Here is a 24049-nt window from a genome sequence, read left to right as displayed (position 1 = left end):
TATCCACCACAGCAAGCAAGCAAGCTCTATGTTATATTGAATACTAGACAAATCCACAGTTATGTTTGCGTTCGGAAAAAATGTTTGAACAAATAGTCAAAAGTCTTAGTTAAATGTATTATGACTATTGACTATGACTCCTAGTTCCCATTTGACTATCCGGGCGAAGTCGTAGGTAAAAGTTAGTTTGATATAAATATGATTTCACGTACGTATAACATTTATTAAATATATGTATTGATGACATTAGTTCGAATGCTAGGACAGTGCCGTGGTTATTCTTATTCTGCTCATATAATACGTATAATATCACTAACGTAACTATATTGTATGCCGCATACCACATATAAGACGCAAACGGATGTAAGTAATTTGATAATAATTGTAAGAATGCTCTTTTATAAATAAATGAAGATCAAATTATCCAATTGCAACTTTCTGTCGAGGTCGTTACCGATCGGGACGTCTTGGCACAGCGATTAACTGTAAATGCGACGGTTGTTAGTTTGATTCCCATTTAGTAGATTTAGAGATTTAGATTTAAATATTTTCGTTTCTACGATCTGATAACAACAAAGCGCGTCTAGATTCCATACAAGGCCCAGTTTACGAGACAGACGATGTTTCATTAGTAAATTACATACAAAATCCTAAATATTGTATTATTTTACTGAATGGTAGATAGATAGCACACGCTGCTATAAAATGTTTTAATTTTACACTCGGCAGTCACTGGCCTGCAATGCACAACTCGTCTCTGAAAAATGAGGAATCGATAGGGCCCAAATGTTGTCGAACGGCGGCCATATACCGGACGACTCTTGCTAGGCAGGAGGAACTCCATCCGAAGGTGGACCGAAGATCTGGCGGCATTGAGATCCTTGAGGCTTATGCCCTTGAAAGGCGGTTGTAATGATGACGATGAGCGATTTATTAAAAAGAATTGCTTAGTTTTAAATTGATTCAGCTTTTCCACACATTAGCTCGGACGAAGAGAAGGAGTTAGTATCGTGTAAATAACTATTTGCACTTAAAAAACACAGTTAATTTGAAATTAGAGACACACATATTTTATTTATATGTATACATTATGTATATATTGTAGGTACACAAGATAGGAACAGACGGAAACAAATGCTCTTACGACGCTACATCGCTACCCGGTATCCGCGCGCTGGTGCCAAAGTGGCCGCATCCTGCACCTTTGCTTGTATAGTATTGTATACCTCTAGTATTGTGCTATGCATTATAGTTACGTTTATTACGATAGACATGATGAACTGACTCAAGGACGATAGTAAAGTTGATAACAATAGATGTTTTCTAACGCCCAATGTTAATAATCAATCTTAATCCATAAATTGCAACCATAGATTGAAATAGACAGAGCTGGAAGACGGCATGCAGGTTAGTGATTGGATAGACATGTCGAACAATACAAGATTGACGTTAACTGGAGATAGGAGATACATTATTAACATTGGGCGTAAGACGTTTTCTGTTCGAAATACATGGCAGTATAATATAATAGGTGCTATTGAGAGTTTCGTGGCGTTTATCTACACTCGATATTTGTGGATTCAATTTCCATTGGGTAAGAGGGTTCAAGAGGGTACCGTCCATCAGTAAATGCGATGTTTGTGGGTCCGAACCCCAATATTGCTCTACCGTGCGATTAATTGCTATAAAGCGTGGAGCTAAAAAACATAGAAAACTGAAATATATTCTTTTGACATATAAGTTTAGGTTAGTAATGAAAGGTTTTGCTATCCTATAGTCTGAACCGACGAAAAGCAGAATAAAAACCTACTTACACGACTTCCTGGTCGTTAAATATTTGTATTCATAACACGTTCTTATTTTTAACTATTTAAATATTATTGTTTTATCAAGATATATATAAAATTTTATAAAAATTAATTAGAACAGCAGAGCTTACAATCCTTTTTTCCTTTTGGGTTAGTGGGACGCGTAAATTCATACATTAGTTAATTAAACATAGCGTCGCGTGTACTGGATGTGACTAGCATTGCTAATTTTACTGTGTAATAGCTAGGCGTGTATACATTTGAATATATCTTTAAATGTTTATTTGATTATTTTTTATATAAATACTGTTTTTCATGTTAACGCTATGTGTTTATAAGGTCAAAACGGGCTTCTACGAAATAATTTATTTTATTAGCTTTATATTAAATGTATGATTAATGTTAACTGTCAACACACGCCGGAAGGTAGGAAGAATCCTTAAGCATTCGTAGCCCAGTGGTGGTCGAGGAGTACAGTGAAGTTTAAGTGGGTATTATGGATGGCTTACATCAGGTAATGACTCAGATGGCATATGACTCGGTCTAGTCCTCATTTGGGCTGTATATTTGTAAGTTTCTTTATGGTAGAAATTATCTTTGCCTACCGTACCTATACGTGTAATCTGGAACGTAATATTAGATAAATGGAAAAACAAAGGTAACGCCAGAATTCTCAACAAATATGTCAACAGGCTCTCGCGAAATACGGGGCGCAGTAGTAAACACTTAATCAGTTTTGGCCTACTTCCTTTGGAGCTTTTTCTTGTATTCAACCCAAGACCAGGTAGAACAGAACAGACAACATTTTTGTTTTTTAGTTTTACAAACAATGCTTTATCTTATACTTGATTTGTCCCAGTGGTCTAATGAAAATAACTAATTGTTGTGTGGTCTAATGAAAATAACTAATTATTGTGTATGCTACATATATGGCACATTATGACCGTTTGGGTTTGGGTGAAATCATGGGAACGGAAGTATCTTAATGGGAGTGGAGTGTCTCAGGTTCCCTCTGCCTACCCTGCTGATACAGCGTGAAGCTCTATGAGTAGTGCTTACATACACGTACACATCTAATGACACTATTTCTGTTATTATAGAAATATTATCAAAATGGGATAATACCTTTTAGCAAATTGTTTAAAACAATTTGTGACTTAAAAATGCGCTAGTTGACAATACTATACAGTTGAAATGTAACAGTATTGATATTTTTTAATAAAGAATATTTATTTTTAAACAGCTTTATAAATTCATATTGAGATAATATGTTATTGATGAGTTGGTAGGTACAATGTGGTCGCGATTGTTCGATGGCTGCATTGATAAAACACGTTTTCAATATAGATTAGGAATCTTTAGTCTTACTATTTCTAGCGGTTGATGAGACGAGACAATTTTTAAATGAAATATTGTAGACAATTTTTTTTTCTTATTTACTATTTTGCGTTAGAAAATAAAGTAAGTTTTATATCGCTTAAATGATTCAAATTCAAAATATTCTTTATTCAAATACACTATTATTATAAGCACTTTTGAATCGTCGATTGAACATATAAACAAAAAAGCTACCACCGGTTCGGAAGGCAGTTCTGCTGAGAAGAGCCGGCAAGAAACTCAACAGTTGTGTTGTCAATTATAATTAATCCTATAACAGACTAAATTCAGTTTTATAAAATTGTTTTTTTAGTTTGATTTAAAATTGTCATTATATAAACCTTATAAACATAATATCTTTTGTATAATAAAGAAAGCCACAGTTGCTTGAAAGGTAGTTGTGCCGAAAGTTTGTTTCACCGAACAAACACCAATCCAACTCCCCTCGTGACTTAGAAATTCATGATTCGGAAGATTCACCCAAGAATCGTTACCTCTACCGATGTTGAAAAGGCGCCTTCGCTCGAGATCTCTTCTTCATAGTTAGTTCCCCTGCAGAAGGACTATTTGCACGTACTTCGCCGTAACGAGTTTTGTTGAGTGGAAGACAATACGAATTCGAAGGGAGGATTAAATAGCAACAGTGTTTATAGATGCCGCCATAGTCCCAAGGCAAACACTTGAGAAGGTTTTTATGTATTGACGACATATGGACACCTATGTTTATGACTTTAAATTGTTTCTTAATATTTGCTAAGAGATCAAACGTGGCGCAGGTACAAGTGTGTGACGGTAAACGCGACTGGTTGTGGGTTCGCTTCCCACTCGAGGAAATTAAATATTTATATAAATTTATATTTTTAAAACAAATAGGCAAAGCAAAGCATTGAGTTCTGCCACTCAACACGCAACGCCTCCTGAAAAATGTAAAACGGAGTATCTGAACACTAGGTTCTCTCTACCTGCTTTACTGTACGATGAATACAGCGTAAAGTTAAAACAATGAAACCTCAAAGCATATTTATATGTGCATAGCATAAGCAACTCTACAAAATCCTATAATGACACCTCAGGATATGCTGAATTAATTGGTATGAATTAGTTAAATGATGATTTGATATGTTTAATATGCTCCATCCTGAACGGGTCTTTGCGACTAAACCATGAACTATTTTGATTCAGTAATAAATATGGGGTCATGAATAAAAGTACAGTTATATATTACGTTTTTTTTTGACCTCACGCCTTATTCCACGTATAACAGTGTAGGCAGAGGAAACTTAGTTTTGAGACAGTCCGTTCTCTTTATATATTACGTATGAACGATTATTTCCTTCTTTTATTTCTTGCAGTTTTTGATTTGAATGTTGGATGTCCGCTGTATTCTTTTTTAACTGAAGCAATGTGTTTTAATTGAATGAACATTTAACATTACTTTTACAAATAATATTCATATATTTATATACTAGCGGCACGCTCGCGGTTTCACCCGCGTGAACTATGTTATTATTAATTTCTGTCTCCATGACTACGTCCTAGTGACGTCTATGCTAAATTTGAGACTCCTAGCATTTGTAGTGACGAAGTTTCATACAAAGTTTCGACCCCAAAAACCACCCCTTAGAAATCGAATATTGCAAATTCCCGTCTTAGCGAGCACCTACATCCTATAAGTAACTCCTATGCAAAATTTGTGATTCCTAGCACTTGTAGTTTCTGAGATTTCGTAATGAGTGAGTGACCTTTCGATTTTATATATATAGATGTAAAATTAAAATACATGAAACAAACAAGAAAAATCTAATTAATTTGGTTACACTCCAGCTATAATAATTTATTTGTTTAACAAACAAATATTCCATTGTTCCCCAAAGCCGCTATTAAACTTACGCTGTGAACTTTTAAAGTTTTCAATGCAACACAAAGCGCCTATATGTGGCACGAGAGGCTCGCACTGTGCGCCACGAGTCCCTAATAAATTATTCATGAATCAGTCCTCTTGACTCAGCGCAGCCATCTCGAGTGGCGGCCATCGGAAATATTATGTCACCGTTAATTGTGTTTTATTTGTTCATAGTTTTGATTATTATACGCTAGGGTCAAATGTGAATTATTCATATTTTTAACGTTTATTGTAAACAGGTAGAATAATGATAGAAAAAATATTTATAATGGGTAGTTATGTTAAGAAATTTAATTTGAAAAGTAACTTTTCTTCCATTAAACAGGTTCTTTCTCAACTTTTCAGTAACGAATTCAAACTAAACATTTTTCAAATTCAGAAATCTATAACATATTTTCCTTTTTTTTTTAATATGAATAAGAACAGACAAATGCACTATAAGCAAATGTATTGTTTCTACCAATGTAGCAAAAACTGAGGAATGCGTCGTATAAGATTTTTTTTACTTTGATATTTATCTTATTGTATGAAATTATATTAATTACACTTAATTATTGTAACTTTGAATGAAATGTTTAAATATTCATATTTAACCGGTTATTTTTGTCTACAGGTACAGATGGATCAAGAACGGCAAGCCCTTCGAATACACGAGCTACGATAATCGAATCTCGCAGCAGCCTGGCCGTGGTACCCTCGTGGTGAGCAAACCCCGCGACGAGGACCTCGGACAGTACCAATGCTTCGCCTATAACGAATGGGGAACGGCTACGTCCAATTCAGTTTTCGTAAGAAAAGCGGAATTGAACTCGTTCAAGGAGACCGATGGCTCTCAAGTGTCGATGACTGCGCATGAGGGTGAGCCCTTCAAGCTGACCTGTTCCCCACCCGACGGTCACCCAAGTCCAAATGTGTATTGGATGTTACAAGGCGAGCAAGGGCAGCTCAAAACGATCAACAACTCTCGCATGACGTTAGATCCCGAGGGTAACCTTTGGTTCTCCAACGTGACCCGATTCGACGCAAGTGTGGACTACGCGTACACTTGCGCAGCGAAATCCGTGTTTCGAAACGAGTATAAATTGGGCAATAAGGTGTATCTGTTAGTACAACAGGCGGGAACCTCGGCCGCCTCCAACAAACACGCGCCGACGAAACAGTACACCTCAAGGAGGGTGGAGAAAGCATGGAGAGGCAAGAAAGTCGAGCTCTACTGTATTTATGGCGGAACGTGAGTAGCTTTTATTTTATTTTTTTCTTTTTTTAATGCGATGATTGATGCCCGCATGATTTTTAATTCAATATGACATTGTAAATTTACATTGTCTGTTCTGCATAATGGAAATCTCAATATTCTTTATTTATTCATTCTTATTGAAATATAACAATATAATACAAAAGTACGCGGTTTCAGTTAAAAAACATAATTAAAAAGGATCCATTAATCTTCTCCATACATCGTAGCGTAATACTTGAACTACTTAACAAAATGGGACAATGACATTATAATACATTTTCCAACAATTCTTTTGGCTTTATAGGGTACAGCGTTTGCCAAGTAGGTCGCCTTTTAGGATACTTGTCCTTTATATTTGCAATGCAGATCTTTTAATTATGAAATTCTATGATTCAACTCTACTGACTACTGGCGCCTATTGAATGCGTCATTAGTGGACTGCATTGTTTTTATAGTTTTCCCGCATAAGGAGGAAGGTAGGCAGAGATAACCGTGGGGTTGAGACACTTCGTTCCCCACTTTCCATCCATTTTTCGAGACATTGCCTGTTGAGTGACGGGATTCAACACTGCGATTTGTGCAACAGAGCATGGAAATGAAAATAATTAAAATTATTAATCATGACTGGCGCCTATTGCGTGCGTCATTAGTAAATGGACAATAATTGTTTTTAATATATACAATCATTTCGGTTCCTGCGGCGAATAAACCTTGGATAGCACAATCTGGACCACGTCCTATTGTTATTTGTTTACTATTATTATATATGTGAATGTGGTTATTTGTTTATCTATTTATGTTCTAGAATTTTGCTTTTGATAGTAGTGTAGTTGTATTCTATAAATAATTCACTTTTTTACATAGACGAAATGCAAGTGGAGCGGGTTCGAGGCCCGCTACTTTAATTTTTTATTTACGTTTTTTTTTTTAAATAATATACACAAGGACATAATCACAGGATTGTAAACGAGACGCTTGCGGGTTCGATTCTAACGTGAAGTTAAAAATTTTTACTTTCTCGCTCTGGCAAGAAGACAAACCGCGGTGTTGAGTTACGCCAATCAATGTTTCAAAAATTGAGTAGAAAGTGATTCTCTACCTTAGGATACAGCTTTAAGCTATTTATTATACATATCTCGAATATACTCGAATAGAATTAAAGTCAGAAAAAACACGATTTACTTCGGGTTAATGAACGAAGAAATATATACGGATATCTCTTTTAATTTTAAAGCAAATAATAATTGTTTTTTTTTTTTGCAATTAGTTTCGTTATGTTATAATATATATTTTAAGTATCTCCTTGACTTACTTTTTTGTATTTATTTCCTGTATTTGTAAAGGTTTAAGATGAATGTATCCTTTTCATATGAGCTTGTTTGAACGTAATGAAAATGACGCTCATACTATATAAAAAATATTTAAATTTATTTTTAAAAAAACTTAATGATTTGTAATTTTGTATATATATTTTTAATCTTTAAAGTTACATTTTAAGTTTCTACAATTCAGCTATTTATAATTATTATAAATCTAAAAAAACCTCCTAACTTAAACCTTTTTAACAGGCCATTGCCACAAGTAGTGTGGCTCAAAGACGGCCAACCTATAATATCGTCGCAGCGAGTGACACAAGACAACTACGGCAAGACTCTGGTGATAAAGCGCACAGGTTACGAGGACCAGGGGACGTACACTTGCGAGGTCAGCAATGGCGTCGGTACAGCTGAAACTTACTCTATAAAGCTTAATGTTGAAGGTGAGTTAAGTTTTCCTTTGTGTTTTGTGTCAGAATGTCTGGTTGTCTTTTATTTGTTGTTGAGGTCAGTCTTGTTGGCTTAATTCGTAATTTAATAAAAAGTAAATGCTTGTATATTTGATTTGAATTGATACTTTCAAGATAAATGGCATAGACAGACGGACAACAATGTGATCCCATATGGTTTCTACTTTTTTCCTTTTAAGGTACGGAGCCCTAAAAATTGATCACTTCATAAGTAATGACAATAAAACAGGTGATTTTGTAAACAGACTTTGATTTGAACTCGCGTCCCGTAGGTAATAGTAGACGTGTTGATTGTGTGCGACATTGAATATACATATTAGATATATCAGTTAAATATCATATTATTACATTGTAATGGTTTTAATGTAAAATGCAAAATCACTTTTTAATTAATCTTTCATTCAATTTCGACTTCGATTCTAGAAGCTTATAGTCGAAGTTGCACTGTAAAAGTTATGCGTCCTGAACAATGGAAACCTCGGAAAGCTCTAAAGTACTTTACGTTCATGCAATTTAACTTGTGTACATGGAGCTTTTAAGCCTTTAGATATGAGGAAGATTACCGTAGAAAATAAATATTTTGAAGTAAAGTAAAACTTTTATTATAGAAGTAAATATTTGTATTTATAGCTTGTAAATATATTATGTTCTTTGTTTGTTATAAATAAATCATGCCAGTCGATAGTACAAATGCAATTATACACAAAAACCAATTATTTTAAACGATATTAGAATGTTGAAAATAGTACTGTATAATATTTATTTCATTTTACAAGATGAAGCGAGGCGGTGAGCTTTGCCACTCAATGCGTAATGTCTAGAAAATTAAATGCCTCGCCAATGGGTCCTTCTGCCTACCTTGCTAGTTGTGGTATGCAGAAAGCTAGAAAAATAGAGACTTTTATCTACCAAAGTCTATTTACGATAGTTACGAAGTGGAAAGTTTTAGGGTTAGAACTTAAGACACTCAGACGTACTTCATATTCGCAGTTGAGGGCAACTTGGATAACAATTTGAATTGTTCAACGTGTGTAGTGAGTAATGGCGGAATAATATATACCTATCGTAGATTTCTTGCGACTTTTACTTATATAAATTTCTCTTCTGTGATGATGGCTTTTCCGCAAACTTGGAACCTTTGGTTTGTTGAACTTTGATTGAACTTTAAGTAATGTAATTTTTGAAATTGATATTGTTATCAATTAAGATTTTTTATCTTCCGAATTAGTAAATACATACATTTTAGACAGACATAAATGTCAAAATAGACAAAGTTTCACGCTGTCAAAATTAATTAAAAATGTTTTAATGGAAATCGTAGTTTATTTCTCGTCCCCTTAAAAATTATTTTAAAAATTTTATTATTGACATGTTCCTTAGATTGAGCCTAATTATCATAAATTCCCCAGGCACATAGTTATTTATAATATTCGGGAAAATGAGAATACATTTTGATATTTTGCAAGATTGTACATGTTACAATAGAAAAAAATATTTTTAGAATGTTGAAAAATAAGCAAAAAAAACTAGGAACCCAGTTTAATACTCTAAAAATATTTTTTATATCCAAACTCATTAATCATATACAGTACGTAATTAAGTCTAAATTGCCTAACCGCTAACCTAACGTAGATTAAACGACCAGCGCCGAGCAGACGCCATACAAAATCGGTCATGGATAATCTTGACTTGGGTTTCAACGCTGAAAAATATTCTCAACTTTTAATAAAATCTCGCGACCAAGCAACCCTGAACAAGTGCCCCTTTAGAATTTCCGTCCTCGTGAATATAGTAACGTAACGGGGTTATTTATTTAGCGTACCTACTACAGCTTTCATGTTCCACCGACGAGTCGGGCGTGATGCTCGTTGCTCGTGCCAGACCGCCTATTTATACGATCATAATATATAGTCTGATTACGCTCACCTTACAAATGAAAGGGCAGACTGCTCGTGTAATTACGTTTGTGCGCTCGGCGTCGCGGGGAAAGCGTATTATTTGTGACATTTTTTCTTGTAGTGACTTAAAGGAAATACTTTTTTTTAGAACACTTAGCGGTTCCTTTGATTTTTAGGATGTGAACGTCATTATAATGCAATGAGAAGTTTACTGTTGATTGAACTTATTGTAGACTGATATTCTAGGCTTAAGGCACTAGTATAAATAAATTCAATTCTTAAGATAAGTGAATAATACATAACCAAGTGATATCTACAAACCTGATGACAAATTCAATGTCACATGACATGATTGCTCTATATGTCATAAACGCCTCCAGTAATTTAGTTGTAATAGCCGCCCGGAAGTCCTCCTCTAATACGTCCAATTGGGTACGCAGACGACCTTTTAAGGGCGGAATATTTCGGACAAAGGACATCGGCGTTACTGTGCGATCGAATTATGGCGTTCCGGTCGTGTGTTTATGATTTAATAAGCATACCGCCCTTTTTAGTTGCCTGCGCGAAATATACTTTTTTTACGTTTTGTTCTAAAACAATAGGCCTTTTTGCTACATATGAATAGATTGCGTTAAGGATTTTGTAGGGACTACTTCGTTTTTGGCTTTTCGAATAGTAACATTATGTACTAAATGCCCTTTACAGCATTTTAAAATCTACAAATACATGGAATACTGTAGACTGTTTAAATATGAGGGAGTTTCTTTAGCAACGAGAGAAGAATCTATTGTCTACTAGATAACCTTGCACTGTTCTCTTCAATGACCGATGTGCATACCTTACTCCCGGTCCCAGAGAGCACATCTCATAATTTGTAGTATTATATCAGTTGTCCAGTATATATGTACGTACGTACGTACAGTTACGCGCCACCACGCCGCTGTAATTGTGTCACGCGAATAACTCCGTAGCGTGCACGCAACTGACGGATTACAAAGTGTTATGCATTAGTGGGATAAATAAACAATGGTGGTGATATCAGTGATGGTGTTGCGCAGTTGATGTGGATGCCTTCGACGGTTGTAGGTTTGGTTCTCAGTTAGGGAGTATTGAAATCTTGTCGATCTCAGTCGGATTCGGTCACTCAACACACTATGTTTTAATATATGTCATTGGAAACAGAAGGAAAGAAAGATATATGACTTCTTATGAGTTTTGTTTAACTATACCGATTAATATTCCACAAAAAATGTTGTTACATTAGGCAAGGGCGATATAGTGATTAGTTTTTATTTATACAAATATAAATTTGTAGGAAAAATTGGTAAACTTAAGTTCTAGGACAAGTGTGACGTGCTAATAAAAATATGTTATACGCGATGACATCACAATTCTTGGTTATTAATTTGAGTTAGGACTGCCAGAATGGTGATACTTCACTCAAATTTTACGACACCCCGGCTGATGCCGTTTCCTGTTTGTCTTTATCTGATATATTAAATTAATATACTGAACGAAACTCCCGGAGGAAATTTGATTATAATATGGAAATCTTTACTAGTATTATAAAGCTGAAGAGTAAAATCTCAGGAATCACTGGTACTTTTTTGTTGGTTCGTCCATTTAACGAGGAATGCTCAGAATTACTTCCCGCACTTAAAATGTATCATGTGTCATACCCAACTCACAATTATTTTCTTTTCACCACGGGCTCGAAGCCGCAGTAAAAAGCTAGCTATAGATAAGATTAAAAGTTAATGCACCAAGTATTTTAGGGTGCCTTCATCCCTCCGTATAAACACTTACGGGTTGGAAAAACCAGATTTATGATGTTTACTCACTCAAACGTTCTTTTTTAAAAAAAGGGGGAAAATAATTAACGAGAAAATCTTTTCAACATTAAGGTGTCACTGGCATTGTTTCGGGCTTCGCATGCACGAGTCTAACACGCGATCACTATACGAGGGGACCACGATACAATAGTTCCATGCTAACATTTAACTTAAAGCGTGCAAGAACAATATGGAATAGCGTAGAAAACTGGTTTTTTTTTTGGGAATTTTTGTACTAAAAATCGCTATATTTGTTTGTATGTTATGTTGCCATCGCCCCTTACTTTATGGTCTCATTCGTTACGCCGATAGAAACCACCCTCGAGCGGATTATAAATATCGCTTTTTATACTTGTTACTGTTACTGTGTGTATTTGCGAAATCGTTAAAAGAATTGTATGCGGAACCCTCGGTTATAAATCTCATAATGTATCATTCAGTTTTAGAGTTATGTATTGGTTTTAAAAACAAACAAATATATGCATTATTTATATTAAACATTTCATGCTTTTTCAGCTGCACCGTTCTTCATCGAAGAGCCCCAATTCCAAAACTTGGCGGAAGGAGAAACAGCAATCATTAATTGTAGAGCGGAAGGAACGCCTGAGCCTCAAATATCGTGGGTGCACAACGGAAAGCCCATAGAGCAAGCGGAGTTTAACCCACGACGTCAAGTTTCACCGAACTCCATTGTTATAACGGAATTGGTGAAGAAAGATACGGGAAATTATGGGTGCAACGCGACCAATTCCAACGGTTATGTCTACAAGGATGTCTTTATTAATGTTCAATGTGAGTATTGTTTTATTATTTTAATATTATTTTATTTTTAATTTATTATTTACTTGGTAATACATTTGGAAACTACTTAAAACATTATTTTTAATATATATTACATTTAGAACTAATGAACTAATAATGTGATTGCGCTGAAATTTGTTTTTGTTTGCGTGTCGTTTTTGTATAGTCTTTAACAATTCATGAAAGAAAAAAGAAAGAGTAAAAGAGAAAAAGTTTTAAACTTTGCTGTTTTATATACAAATACCAAGAAAAGTATTAAGAAATTAAAAAAGTAAAAATCTTATGCTTCTAAAAATTAAAACTTTGGTATATTCACATTATTAATAAAAGGAGCTAATTTTATTAGTTAGATGTAACACATGTTATTTGGTTATTCATAGAAATGACGAGACAAACGGTTTATGAGTCACACAAAGTTTCATTATTAAAACAGTTTATCAGAGTAGTTATTTATGTGAATTGTAACGACTAAACGGAATAAATTTTAATTTATTAATAAAGTATTCATTAATAACCTCTTAAGGAACTATTAACTATATATTTTAATTATGTAGAGATTAATATTAATTATAAATTTTGTATACGAACCTACCACTCTTAATGTTTTACGTTACAAAGAAATTGGAAAGATATTTCCATGCGACTAGAGTAGAAACTGAACTTTAAGCCATCAATTGTCTGTTCTAATAATTTATTTTAAACAACCATCAATTTTGTAGACGACACCAAAAATTTGTAACGATTTCTACATAAAAACTATTACTCAAACTCAAATTAAATATGATGAAAAATATTTCCTTTGCCCTTAATGTTATTTTAAATGGTCATTTGTCTGTTTTTATTGGTCTAACAGCGTCTAACCATACAATAACTGTCACTTCTAATTCAACTGTTTTAAAAGCTTCCCAAAAGGTTATATCCTCTATTTAGTTGTTATTTGAATGTATTACCGTTTGTCCTGTATCATTGATGTTACGTGTACTTGTCATTGTCAGGTTGTGGGTTCGATCCCCGCTTGAAGGTGTGTTCTTTTTCACTTTTCCACTCTGGGAGTCAAAGCGCGATGTTGAATTCCGTCATCCATGCATGGTCCAAACGCTACCCGGTTCTCCACCCTGCTTTAAATGCTCCACGCTTTAATATGATCTACCGTTAAAATAAAAGTTTTCCCACTAATTTAACTTGGAAGGACACTACTTTACTTCAAATATAAGGACTTCCATTATCACCAATTGATCGAAAAATCTTTCCAGGTGACAATCCCAAAGGTTTAAGATTAATATTAAAAAAAGCAATCTCATCCCAAAAAAACGGATATTTATCTAAATCGTTACAAAACTAAATCGCTTGTACCTTATCTCATTCATCTGAGCAAAAATACAAAAAAAATCAGCCAGCTGTGCTTTCCTGCCGAATCGAATGAGATCACGACCTATGAATCATCTGCTACCCCCAGGCCCTAATGTCGGAATTCGGGTGCGGCTACATGCTTTAGGGAAGGTTTTTTTTCGAAGTTCATCCACCCTTCGCACCTTTTGTTCAATCATCGATTATATTACGTATCGATATAGATTTTATATATTTGCCCTTAAGAGTTGGATGTTACGCGTGATTGGCTCTGTGCGGTGTTCAAGGGCTATTGATCAATTTTGTACTAAATGTCAGTTAAATGCCTTGTGTATTTCTGTATGAGAACGTAGTGTTTAGGCTTTGGTTTAAGGGGTCGCGGATGGTTGTGGGTTCGATCCCCATTCGAGGACATAAAATATTTCCATTTCACGCTGTTTCCCGCACACAACAGGGTAGACACAGGGAACCTAGTGTTAAGACACTCCGTTCCTCGCTTCGTTGCTCTGGTGTCTAGGCAAAGCGCGGCGTTGAGTTCCGCCACTCAACACGCAATGTCCTCAGAATTCAACGGAAAAGGGGAAATGGAGGGTGTGTGGGATACAGCGTGAAGGTGATTACATTTTTTAGATCGAAGTACTTATTGACAATTAAGTCCTACCTAGAATTTGACCTTAGTAGGATACCCGAATGTATTTCACATTATACATATTACATACTTAGTACCTACATATAGATAGAGATATGTTAGCACAATGAAGCCTTACGCGTTTGCGTATTTCCTCTAAGGAATGCTTAGAAGTTTTTAATTGGATTAAATTTCTTTATTACTACCTATTTCTTAACATATAAGACGATTATTTTTTTATTATAATAATGACGCTTAAAGATAAATCTTAAAAGCATTTAACATTCTCTTGCGCAAACGGGTATTTTTAGTATCTTGCGTAAATATTCCTTGGGCTTGTTGTAATAACTGACGCAGTTGGAAGTTTTGTTTTATTTAATTGCATAGCTTTTAGTCTAACTCAGCTCAAGTATATAAATGTAGTTCTCGTTAACCAATTTAAAATGCAGTTTGGTTCTTGAAATAAACGGAAATCTAAAAGATTAATTACCTCTTTTTACATAAGGAAATTTAAATAATTTGCCATGCTAAATTAAAAACAAAAATAATTATATTTTTCATATAAATAAAAAAGTATTGCTATTTAAAGTCTTAAAATAAACTATTGCACTTTTTACTAAAAACAGTAATTATAATAATACAACTTTACGGCACAAGAGCTCTTACAACCGCTCGACCGCTAAAACAAAAATAGGCTGCAATATGCATTTCTCACCTCACCTCACCTCATTGTGTTTCATACTAAACGTTTCACTCGAAGCTAATTTCGGTTCACCCCAATCGCCACGTGCCCTACCAACCCTCTACACGGGTAGAGACCCTCGGTGAAATACTTGTTTAATTAACCAATTTGGCCAATGAACGTCAATATTGTCTAAACAGGCGCGCTAATGTATGCCTCGTCAAAATGAAATGAAATTTTTGATTGTTTAATCTTAAAGTAATTGTTTAGTAAGTGGAATGAATCTGATATTGTAAATTGTTTTATTTTAAAGATTTATAATTTTTTTTTATAAAAGGTACAAATATTTTGAATATATTGCCTAAAAGTTTGAATATCATTTGGTCTGAAACAGGTTAAAAAGTCGTATGTTTCTACTAACTATGTAAATGCTATAGTAATATGCTGTCATATATACTCTTTCCTTAATGTCCCATTAAATTTTCACCTTGACTAATATCAAATATAAACATCAAAAATATTGTTAGTTCACGTTTTATATCGTGCCAGCGAGTATGTGATCATGACAAAATGACGTCATATTACAAAGTAACTAGTATTTGGCACTTTATGAATATAACTATGTATATATGTGTGATATTTATAAAGATAGTTATTATCATTTCCATTTTTTTAAAATAAAATAAGTCGTATATCACTTTATTGTCCTTTCTTATATTTTTTATGAAAATTTACCTTGGCGTAGGATTAACTATTGCAGCCCAACGCTGACAAGTAATCCAGCCCATAAAACTTTGAGACATTTCAATTAGTCACCATATCCCCAGAGTCGGTCTAGATTTAGGCCTAGATTTAAGTCTAAACGATGGCATTAGGGACATCCGCAGTTCTCCACTACAGTACCCACGCCCACATTTCAATCTACCGAATGTGGCGGATGTCTTACTTAGCATACGTACCTTTGTCGCTATGTATACCGGTATCGTTGTGGCATTAATTAATTGTTATTATATCATTAACTATATATTATGGACTTTCCATGATGTATATAAATTTTTTGAATTAAGTATATATAAGCTACAGCTTTGTTTTATTAATGATATTGTCGTTATTATGTTACTAAACAATGTTGAGTTTTCACGGATATAATTAGATTTTCCTAAAATAGGCACATTTTATTTGTATTTTAAATTAAATATTCTGCAAAATATTAATAACAAATAAAAAAGCAAACAAACTCTACACGAATCGAACTCTTATTTGTATTATAGGACAGGTATTTTTGCAAAACTTTAGACTAAAATTCTAATAATCATTAAAATTTGTCTTTTACAGTATAGATTGTAGAAAAGACATTAAAAGTTCCAATTGATTTGTCCTTAGTTTTAATTTGTACTGCTAATTGTTATAAGCGTGTCTCGCGATTGCAATCTATAATTTTGATAAATAGCACTAGTGAGAATAAGGTTCGACTTCGGTCGTTTAGTGCTTATCATTAGCGTATCTAGAATTATATTTTCTAGGAGGGAGTTTCACATTAAACCCGACGGTCGTAGGTTCAATTCCTACTCGCTATAATAATAATTATTAATTTATTTTCGTTTCTCTGCTTTGGGAAATAACCGCACACTCGGTCTCGCTATATTATTGTTAATATTGAACAAAACAGTAGTAATAAAGACGAAGTATTTTACCGCTATGATCTTATATCTATTCGGATTTATGCGTGAAAGAGCGTGACGCTAAAAATGATATTTACGTCTTAAGTAATAAATTATTTTATTGTTTAATAATAGATAGAAATTAAATATTATCATAGAAAATATTTTTTTACTATGTAACCGCATAAAAATCGTGGATAATAAAACTAAATTTGAATAAAATCTTATGGAAACGTCACGAATTCATACTAAATAATTTGGAAGTATATTTAGGAACAGTTAAAAAAAAATAGCTAGGAACATTTTTTTCTATCTTTCCTTTAGTGTTATTAACGCTTTATAAAATATTTTATTCACAATTTCAGCAATCCCGCCAGAAATCAAAGAGGGCCCGGAGAATTTGACCAAAGTTGACGGATCCGAAGCTGTACTTAAGTGTCGAGTTTTTGGCGCACCCAAGCCCATCGTGAAGTGGATGAGAGACGACGTCGATGTCACTGGTGGCAAGTAAGTGTTGCAGTTTGTAGAAATTATTTTTATTTGTTTTTATGTTTATTGCGCGAAATTATTTGAGTTTTAAATTTTAACAATGTGTTGTAGTTAATTATAAACATTAATTATTATTGTTAATATATATTTTTTCCAAACACATTTGAATACATACTACCATTAATCAAATTAGGTAGCTATTAATTAACATAGCAATCATGGTTTAAAATAGCATCATTACATTACCTAAGGTGATTGACACAATTACTGTTACCGATGTCCTGTACGAGGTCGCCCACGCTTCTATTCTATACTATAACTATAATAGGTGTAGACTGGGCTACATGGACCTCTCATCTATTATAGTGAAATTCGGCTAAATTAGTATGTTAGTCGTTGGTTCAATTTTTGTTCGGCTATTAGCATGGCGTTATTTTCAAAAAAAAATATTATGGCGACTAAACGAAGTCAATGATAAAATATTTATTTAACTATATTAAGTAAATGTTTAGAAACCTATATACTGTTTGGACGTAACAACCTCTTATTTATCGTAGAAGCGTTCGTTGCCTATGCGTTCTTATTAAGCTTCGTCGAAATTCTTATATGCTTTGTTACTATTTATTTATGGGAAAAATTATCTTTTAATATATCTTTTTTATTTTCACAGATACAATATAACCTCTGAAGGAGATTTGGTTATTCGTGATGTGTCGTACACAGACGTCGGCACCTACCAGTGCTACGCTAAAAACAAATTCGGAGAGAAGTCTGCTTTTGGTTCTCTTACAGTTAAAAGTAAGTAAACACGGAGATGATAATTCAGTAATATTATAGAAACTTTTTTAGTACATGTACTAACCTATTTTTTCTTTACTTCCATAGAAAGAACAGTAATAACGGACAAACCGGAACACTACGAAGTAGCAGCCGGCTCGTCAGCTACCTTCCGTTGCAACGCACACGCTGATGATTCACTAAGACTAGAAATAATATGGCTGAACGACGGCCAGCCTATTGATTTTGAGAATCAACCTCGATTTAGAATGACTAATGATTATTCTCTCCTTATTTCTGATACTACGGAGTTGGACTCTGGAGAGTATACATGTATTGCTAGGACGGCCATCGATGAAGCTAGAGCTCAAGCTACGCTTACTGTTCAAGGTGGGTTATTTGATGTATCTTTTTAATCTTTCTAGAGTTATATCTTTTATATCTCTGATAACTTCTATCCATTTATAGATATGAAAGAGTGTTTGGTGATAGAATAAAATACTTTTGTAATCTTTTAACTCTAACATTAAGGTTGTATAAATAAAAACAAATGATACCGAAAATAATGAACCAAAACGAAACTAAGTGAATTATATAAATATTTTCATCAGCACCTGGTTATTAAAAAATACTTTAATTTATTATAATAATATTTCGCAGACAAACCAAACCCACCAGCACTCGATGGTATTGAATGCCACGAAAAGGTAGCAACACTACGTTGGCACTCCATGGGAGACAACCGCGCGCCCATCCTGCGTTTCTCCATACAATACAACACAAGCTTCACCCCCGACACGTGGGACTTGGCCAGTGATAGCGTACCAGCCATAGATACCTCGTGGACTGTAGAACTTAGCCCGTGGGCTAATTATACATTTAGGGTTATAGCTTGGAATAAAATAGGACCGTCGGCCCCGTCGTCTCATTCGGATGTTTGTACCACTCAACCGGATGTGCCTTATAAGAATCCGGATAATGTCGAAGGGAAAGGACGTGAGCCTAATAATATGGTTATTTCATGGTCGGTAAGTGGATTGTTATATTTTTTTAAATTTTAAGCATTTATAAAATGTTTAGAATACTTACATTTTTTTTGTCAACATTGTGTGTTTGATACAAATTGAGATTTAATTTCTTTTGATCTTTTGTATTATTCGGTTTTTAATCAAATTCTAGGAAATAAAATATTTATTTAAATTTATATTTTCATTTCTTCGCTCTGGTATCATTGAATGAGTCAACACGAAATGCCTCCAGATTTCAGTGGAAAGTGGAGAACAAAGTGTCTTAACTAATGATTGATTTAATGATCTGATTTAATTTAATTTTTTAAATAACATTTTTCTCCAGAAAATGCCCCAAATTGAGCACAACGGCCCCGGTTTCTACTACTCGGTGTCATGGCGTCGCAACATAACGGGTGCTTCATGGAGCGACGTGCAGGTGCCCGACTGGCAGCAGGATGAATACGTGGTGTTGGACACACCCACCTTCCAGCCTTATAAGATAAAGGTAACTTAGCTTCACGCTTTATCCTTAGCGGGATAGTCAGAGGGAACGGAGCGCCAATCGCTACGGTCTATGCATATGTACCTCTTTCGCCTCGTCCACTGTCACCAACATTTACAGATAGCTCCTTTATATCATCGAACTTCGAACTTTAGTTAGTTTTTACGGTATCAGTAAAGAGCTATCGTCACGCATTAAGTACTATTGAGGAGGAAGTGTGATATTTTATGACTATATTCTTCATTTATCAATTTTAATTCAATAAAGGTGATATTGCTTTTTAAGTAGCGGAATTTTACGTTTTTATTAAGATCTCTTTCAAAATTAAGGAGATTGTAAAGACTAACACTAGGTTCTCTGGCTATCACTTTAAATTAATTGTGTTATATAAAGTAACATACATACAAATCAATATGTAAATTATAAAGAAACATACATTAATACATATTATTATTATTATAGGTGATAGCTGTAAATCGCAAAGGTATATCAAACGTAGCACCAGTAGAAATAGTCGGCTGGTCCGGGGAAGACACTCCCATGCAGGCTCCCATGAATTTCACCCTAGTACAAGTGACTACTGGAACTACAGCATTACTCAGCTGGAACCCAGTAACTCCAGAGTCAGTCCGAGGACACTTCAAAGGGTACAAGATACAAACCTGGACAGATGGTGAAGAAGACAGGCCTAAGGAAATCTTGGTTAAAGCAGATGCATCTAGTGCCTTAGTGTCGAAGTTCAAACCGTTTAAAAAGAATAACGCAAGAATTTTGGTCTATAATGGAAGATACAATGGACCCCCAAGCGAAACTCTAAGTTTTGTCACACCCGAAGGAAAACCGGGGACAGTTAGATCTTTTGAGGCGTACCCCATTGGATCTTCCGCCATGTTGCTGAAATGGGACAAGCCTATAGATGAAAATGGCGTCCTTACCGGCTACAAAATATATTACCAGAAAGTCTCAGGCACTGCCCTAGGACCATTACAAGAAAGGAAAAAGGAAATTGATCCCAAATTCGACAGAGCAAAACTAGCCGGATTGGAACCCAATACTAAATACAGGATAGAAATCCGTGCTAAGACGAAAGCAGGAGAGGGAGATAAGTATTATGTGGAACAAACGACTAAAGCCATGGTAAACGCTGTTCCTGACGTACCAGTGTTCGAAACTAGTACTTTACCGGCTAAAGAAGGAACTGCTCATATATTAGTACGTTGGGTTCCATCCCTAGATGGTCACGCTGGCAGCCATTTCGTAGCGTGGTATAGATTAAAGGGACACAATGATTGGATGCAAAGCAATGAGGTAACGGAGGATGATTATGTGATCTTGACGGGATTGGAGCCGGGGCAAGAGTACGAGGTGAAAGTGACGGCTCATGACGGTGAATACTTTAGTTCTAGTGAAGCTAAACTGGTTGATACAAATGTTGGTGAGTTTGATTTGTTTTTTTTTATAATTTAAGTTGTGTTTTGACGTATGCATGGACTCTTTAATAACTTTAGTAGACATCTCTATGACTAATATTTATTAAAAGCTAGGAAATAGAATTATTCAAATTTTTATACGTATTATACTGACATACCAGACCCACGCGTCCGCCCCCGCGAGGAGGCGACGGCCACGGCGGGCTGGTTCATCGGCGTGATGGTGGCACTGGCCTTCCTGCTGCTAGTGCTGGTGCTCGTGTGCGTGGCGCGCCGCAACCGCGGCGGCAAGTACGACGTGCACGATCGCGAGCGCGCGCACGGCCGCGCCGACTGCCCCGACGCCGCCTTCCACGAGTACACGCACCCGTGAGTGAAACTGACTCTATGTTACTATAAACGCGATGAATGTGAGTTCGATGCCAAGTTCGGGAACTTGAAAAACGGAAACATTTTAATTATAACAAAAAATTCTCTACTGTATTGTGTTACTCAGCATACAACTCGCAAGGGCGGAAAGTGCAATACAAAGTGTTTTAACATAAGATTCCACAAGTAAAAGAGTGTTATTTTTTGCAATAACAATAACATTTTGTATATTATAGATATCATTTAATATAAATTACATAAATCAATGAACATAGAAAAATACTTTATTTCAGATTGGACAACAAGTCACGGCATTCCATGAGCAGCGGTAAGCCCGGCCCCGAAAGCGACACCGACTCCATGGCCGAATACGGCGAAGGGGAAACAGGTATGAACTAACATTACATACATATATATATTATATATGCAGCATGTATTTGTAAAATGTTTGTAGTTAATTCGTTTTTTTTTTTTTGCGCATGAGAATTCTGTTCTTTGCGCCTAACTAAATTATTTCTGTCGCAAAATATCATTGTTATTAGTTTTCCATTATTGTTGTTTTTTTTTATTTTATGTTCATGTTCATATAAGGCTTTTAGAGCAAATAAACTATTTGATCCTATTTTTATAGGAATTTTCTAAACTTCTGTTACAAAATTCTTAAAAGAAAATAATGAAGATGAATTAATGTAATTTGCTCTAAAAACCTCCCAGAAGTAATTAAGTAGAGCATGTAATAAAGTGGTGTGTGCGCACGGCTTGCAGCGGGCATGAACGAGGACGGCTCCTTCATCGGGCAGTACGGCCGCAAGCGCCGCCCGCCCGCCTCCGCCTCCGCGCACGCCGACTCCGCCTCCCAGGCCTTCGCCACGCTCGTCTGAACACCTACCCATTTCCTCATAGTCCACCTGCTACAACCCCGCACCTTATGTAGACTCATGCTCTCCTAGTATTGTGAAAAAGACTTCACAATCATATGCCCCTTTGGCACCGCCTACCTCATTTGACAACCAAGTCTTAAAACGCTCTGTAATTAGTATATTTCTCATGGATTCGCCTTACACTTCTCATACACCTATACTCTCCTGGTACCTACCGCAGAATGTCTTTAATAACTCGATCAGCTTTTGTTGTTCTCCTGGTACCGTTATGTACTTTAAGCTACCCTTATCGAGTCGCACTTCTCACATCCCTATGTTCTCCTGGTACCGCCAAGTGTCTTGTTGACGTAACGTCCATGTGATAAGCCAGTTATTGTGTAGAAAGACTTTTTAATTTTCCAACCAGTTATCTTTTTTTAATATATTGGCAGCTGTACAAAATAACATACATAATATGTATAAATAAATATGGAAATATGATTATAAGATTTCGATTATATCGATTTAATTTTGTTATAAAAATTATTTAAAAAAAAATTAAGCCAATTTATGTCTAAATATATTTTTATATTTGGCTGCACAAAGCTATACGTTTGTCAATAAAAAAAACGTAGTGCCATGCATCACAGATTATACCAATCGCCGCAGACGTTCGATCTCCGTAACGATTGGTCTTCACGTGAAAACGCCCTTTTTTCTAATCGATTAGGTTGTGTTTAGAATCTCGCGTTTTGGTCAATTATTTAATCTATGGGCGAAGTCTTTATTGTACTATTTTAAAAATAGTTTCTATAAAGGCGCTTACAGCAAGGCGTTCTCTCTACTTATAACTTAGGTTAGGTGTCAAGTACACGCTAGATTTATTTATTAGTTTGTAAAAAAAGATATTATTTTATAGAGTGAGTGAATGTTTATTATTACATAGTTATATTTTATTCTATCTCGATAAGCACGAGCTTTGTGTTACGTTTTTTTTTGGTTTGCATTTATCGTTATAATATACATAATATGTATAATAATTGTATTGTATAATGAATAAATCCATCCGTCCTTTTCCTTTGTCCGTACGAGCCGCCATTTTATTTTTTGTTTTTGTGAGGTATGACTTTTGTTTAATTTTTTGTTTTTTCTTTTATTATATATATATATTTTTTACCTTTGATTTGATTTTCATACATTCTTTTTTGTTTTCGTTTTTATCACATAAGTTAGATTCATTACCAGAAAAGTAATATATTATTGATCACTTTGTCAGTTACTTTAGGTGTAGAGAATATTTTGTTATTTACAGTTTATTAGCCAATCTAATTCATTATATGAACCATTTAATTTTAAATTAAAATAAACCATTGTTAACTAAATCTTTTAATTTTGCATTACCTGTATGTTTTTTTAAAGTACAATAAAGAATATAATAAAATCACTTTAATGACATGTTATATCCGCCATCTTTAATATTTGTTAGAAGAGTCACACTCTATCTCCAAAGTATTTCAGTCATAAGCATAAATGGCTATATACGTAATTTAAAAAAAAAAATCAGCGTCAGGCTGTATTCAGCACAAAGCAGGGTAAGCAGAGGGAATCTAGTGTTGAGACACTGATCCCCACTTAATTAAAAAAATTATAAT

At 34.8% G+C, this 24049-nt stretch overlaps 1 protein-coding gene across 3 annotated transcripts in view; it reads left to right on the top strand.

The window, feature by feature from the left end:
- Positions 1–24049, top strand: part of Nrg (Neuroglian) — a 35607-nt gene that overhangs the window by 7930 nt on the left and 3628 nt on the right. For 2 of the 3 annotated variants that reach the window (XR_014878347.1, XR_014878348.1), the window contains 12 exons: positions 5702–6319; positions 7894–8084; positions 12358–12633; positions 17326–17467; positions 18120–18247; positions 18335–18616; positions 18887–19254; positions 19580–19741; positions 20201–21173; positions 21330–21537; positions 21831–21925; positions 22303–23517. Coding sequence is in view for 1 of the 3 variants with exons in the window: in XM_085191791.1 (XP_085047917.1) it covers positions 5702–6319; positions 7894–8084; positions 12358–12633; positions 17326–17467; positions 18120–18247; positions 18335–18616; positions 18887–19254; positions 19580–19741; positions 20201–21173; positions 21330–21537; positions 21831–21925 (3443 nt within the window). In the remaining 2 variants the exon portion in view is untranslated. The remainder of the gene's footprint in view (positions 1–5701; positions 6320–7893; positions 8085–12357; positions 12634–17325; positions 17468–18119; positions 18248–18334; positions 18617–18886; positions 19255–19579; positions 19742–20200; positions 21174–21329; positions 21538–21830; positions 21926–22302; positions 23518–24049) is intronic. The other variant, XM_085191791.1, reaches the window with a different exon arrangement.

The sequence above is a fragment of the Heliconius melpomene genome, chromosome 10 (genome assembly GCF_056956725.1).
Source record: "Heliconius melpomene rosina isolate 202511_hmr_F chromosome 10, ASM5695672v1, whole genome shotgun sequence".
Taxonomy (NCBI): domain Eukaryota; kingdom Metazoa; phylum Arthropoda; class Insecta; order Lepidoptera; family Nymphalidae; genus Heliconius; species Heliconius melpomene.
This window is presented reverse-complemented; position numbering and strand designations above follow the sequence as displayed.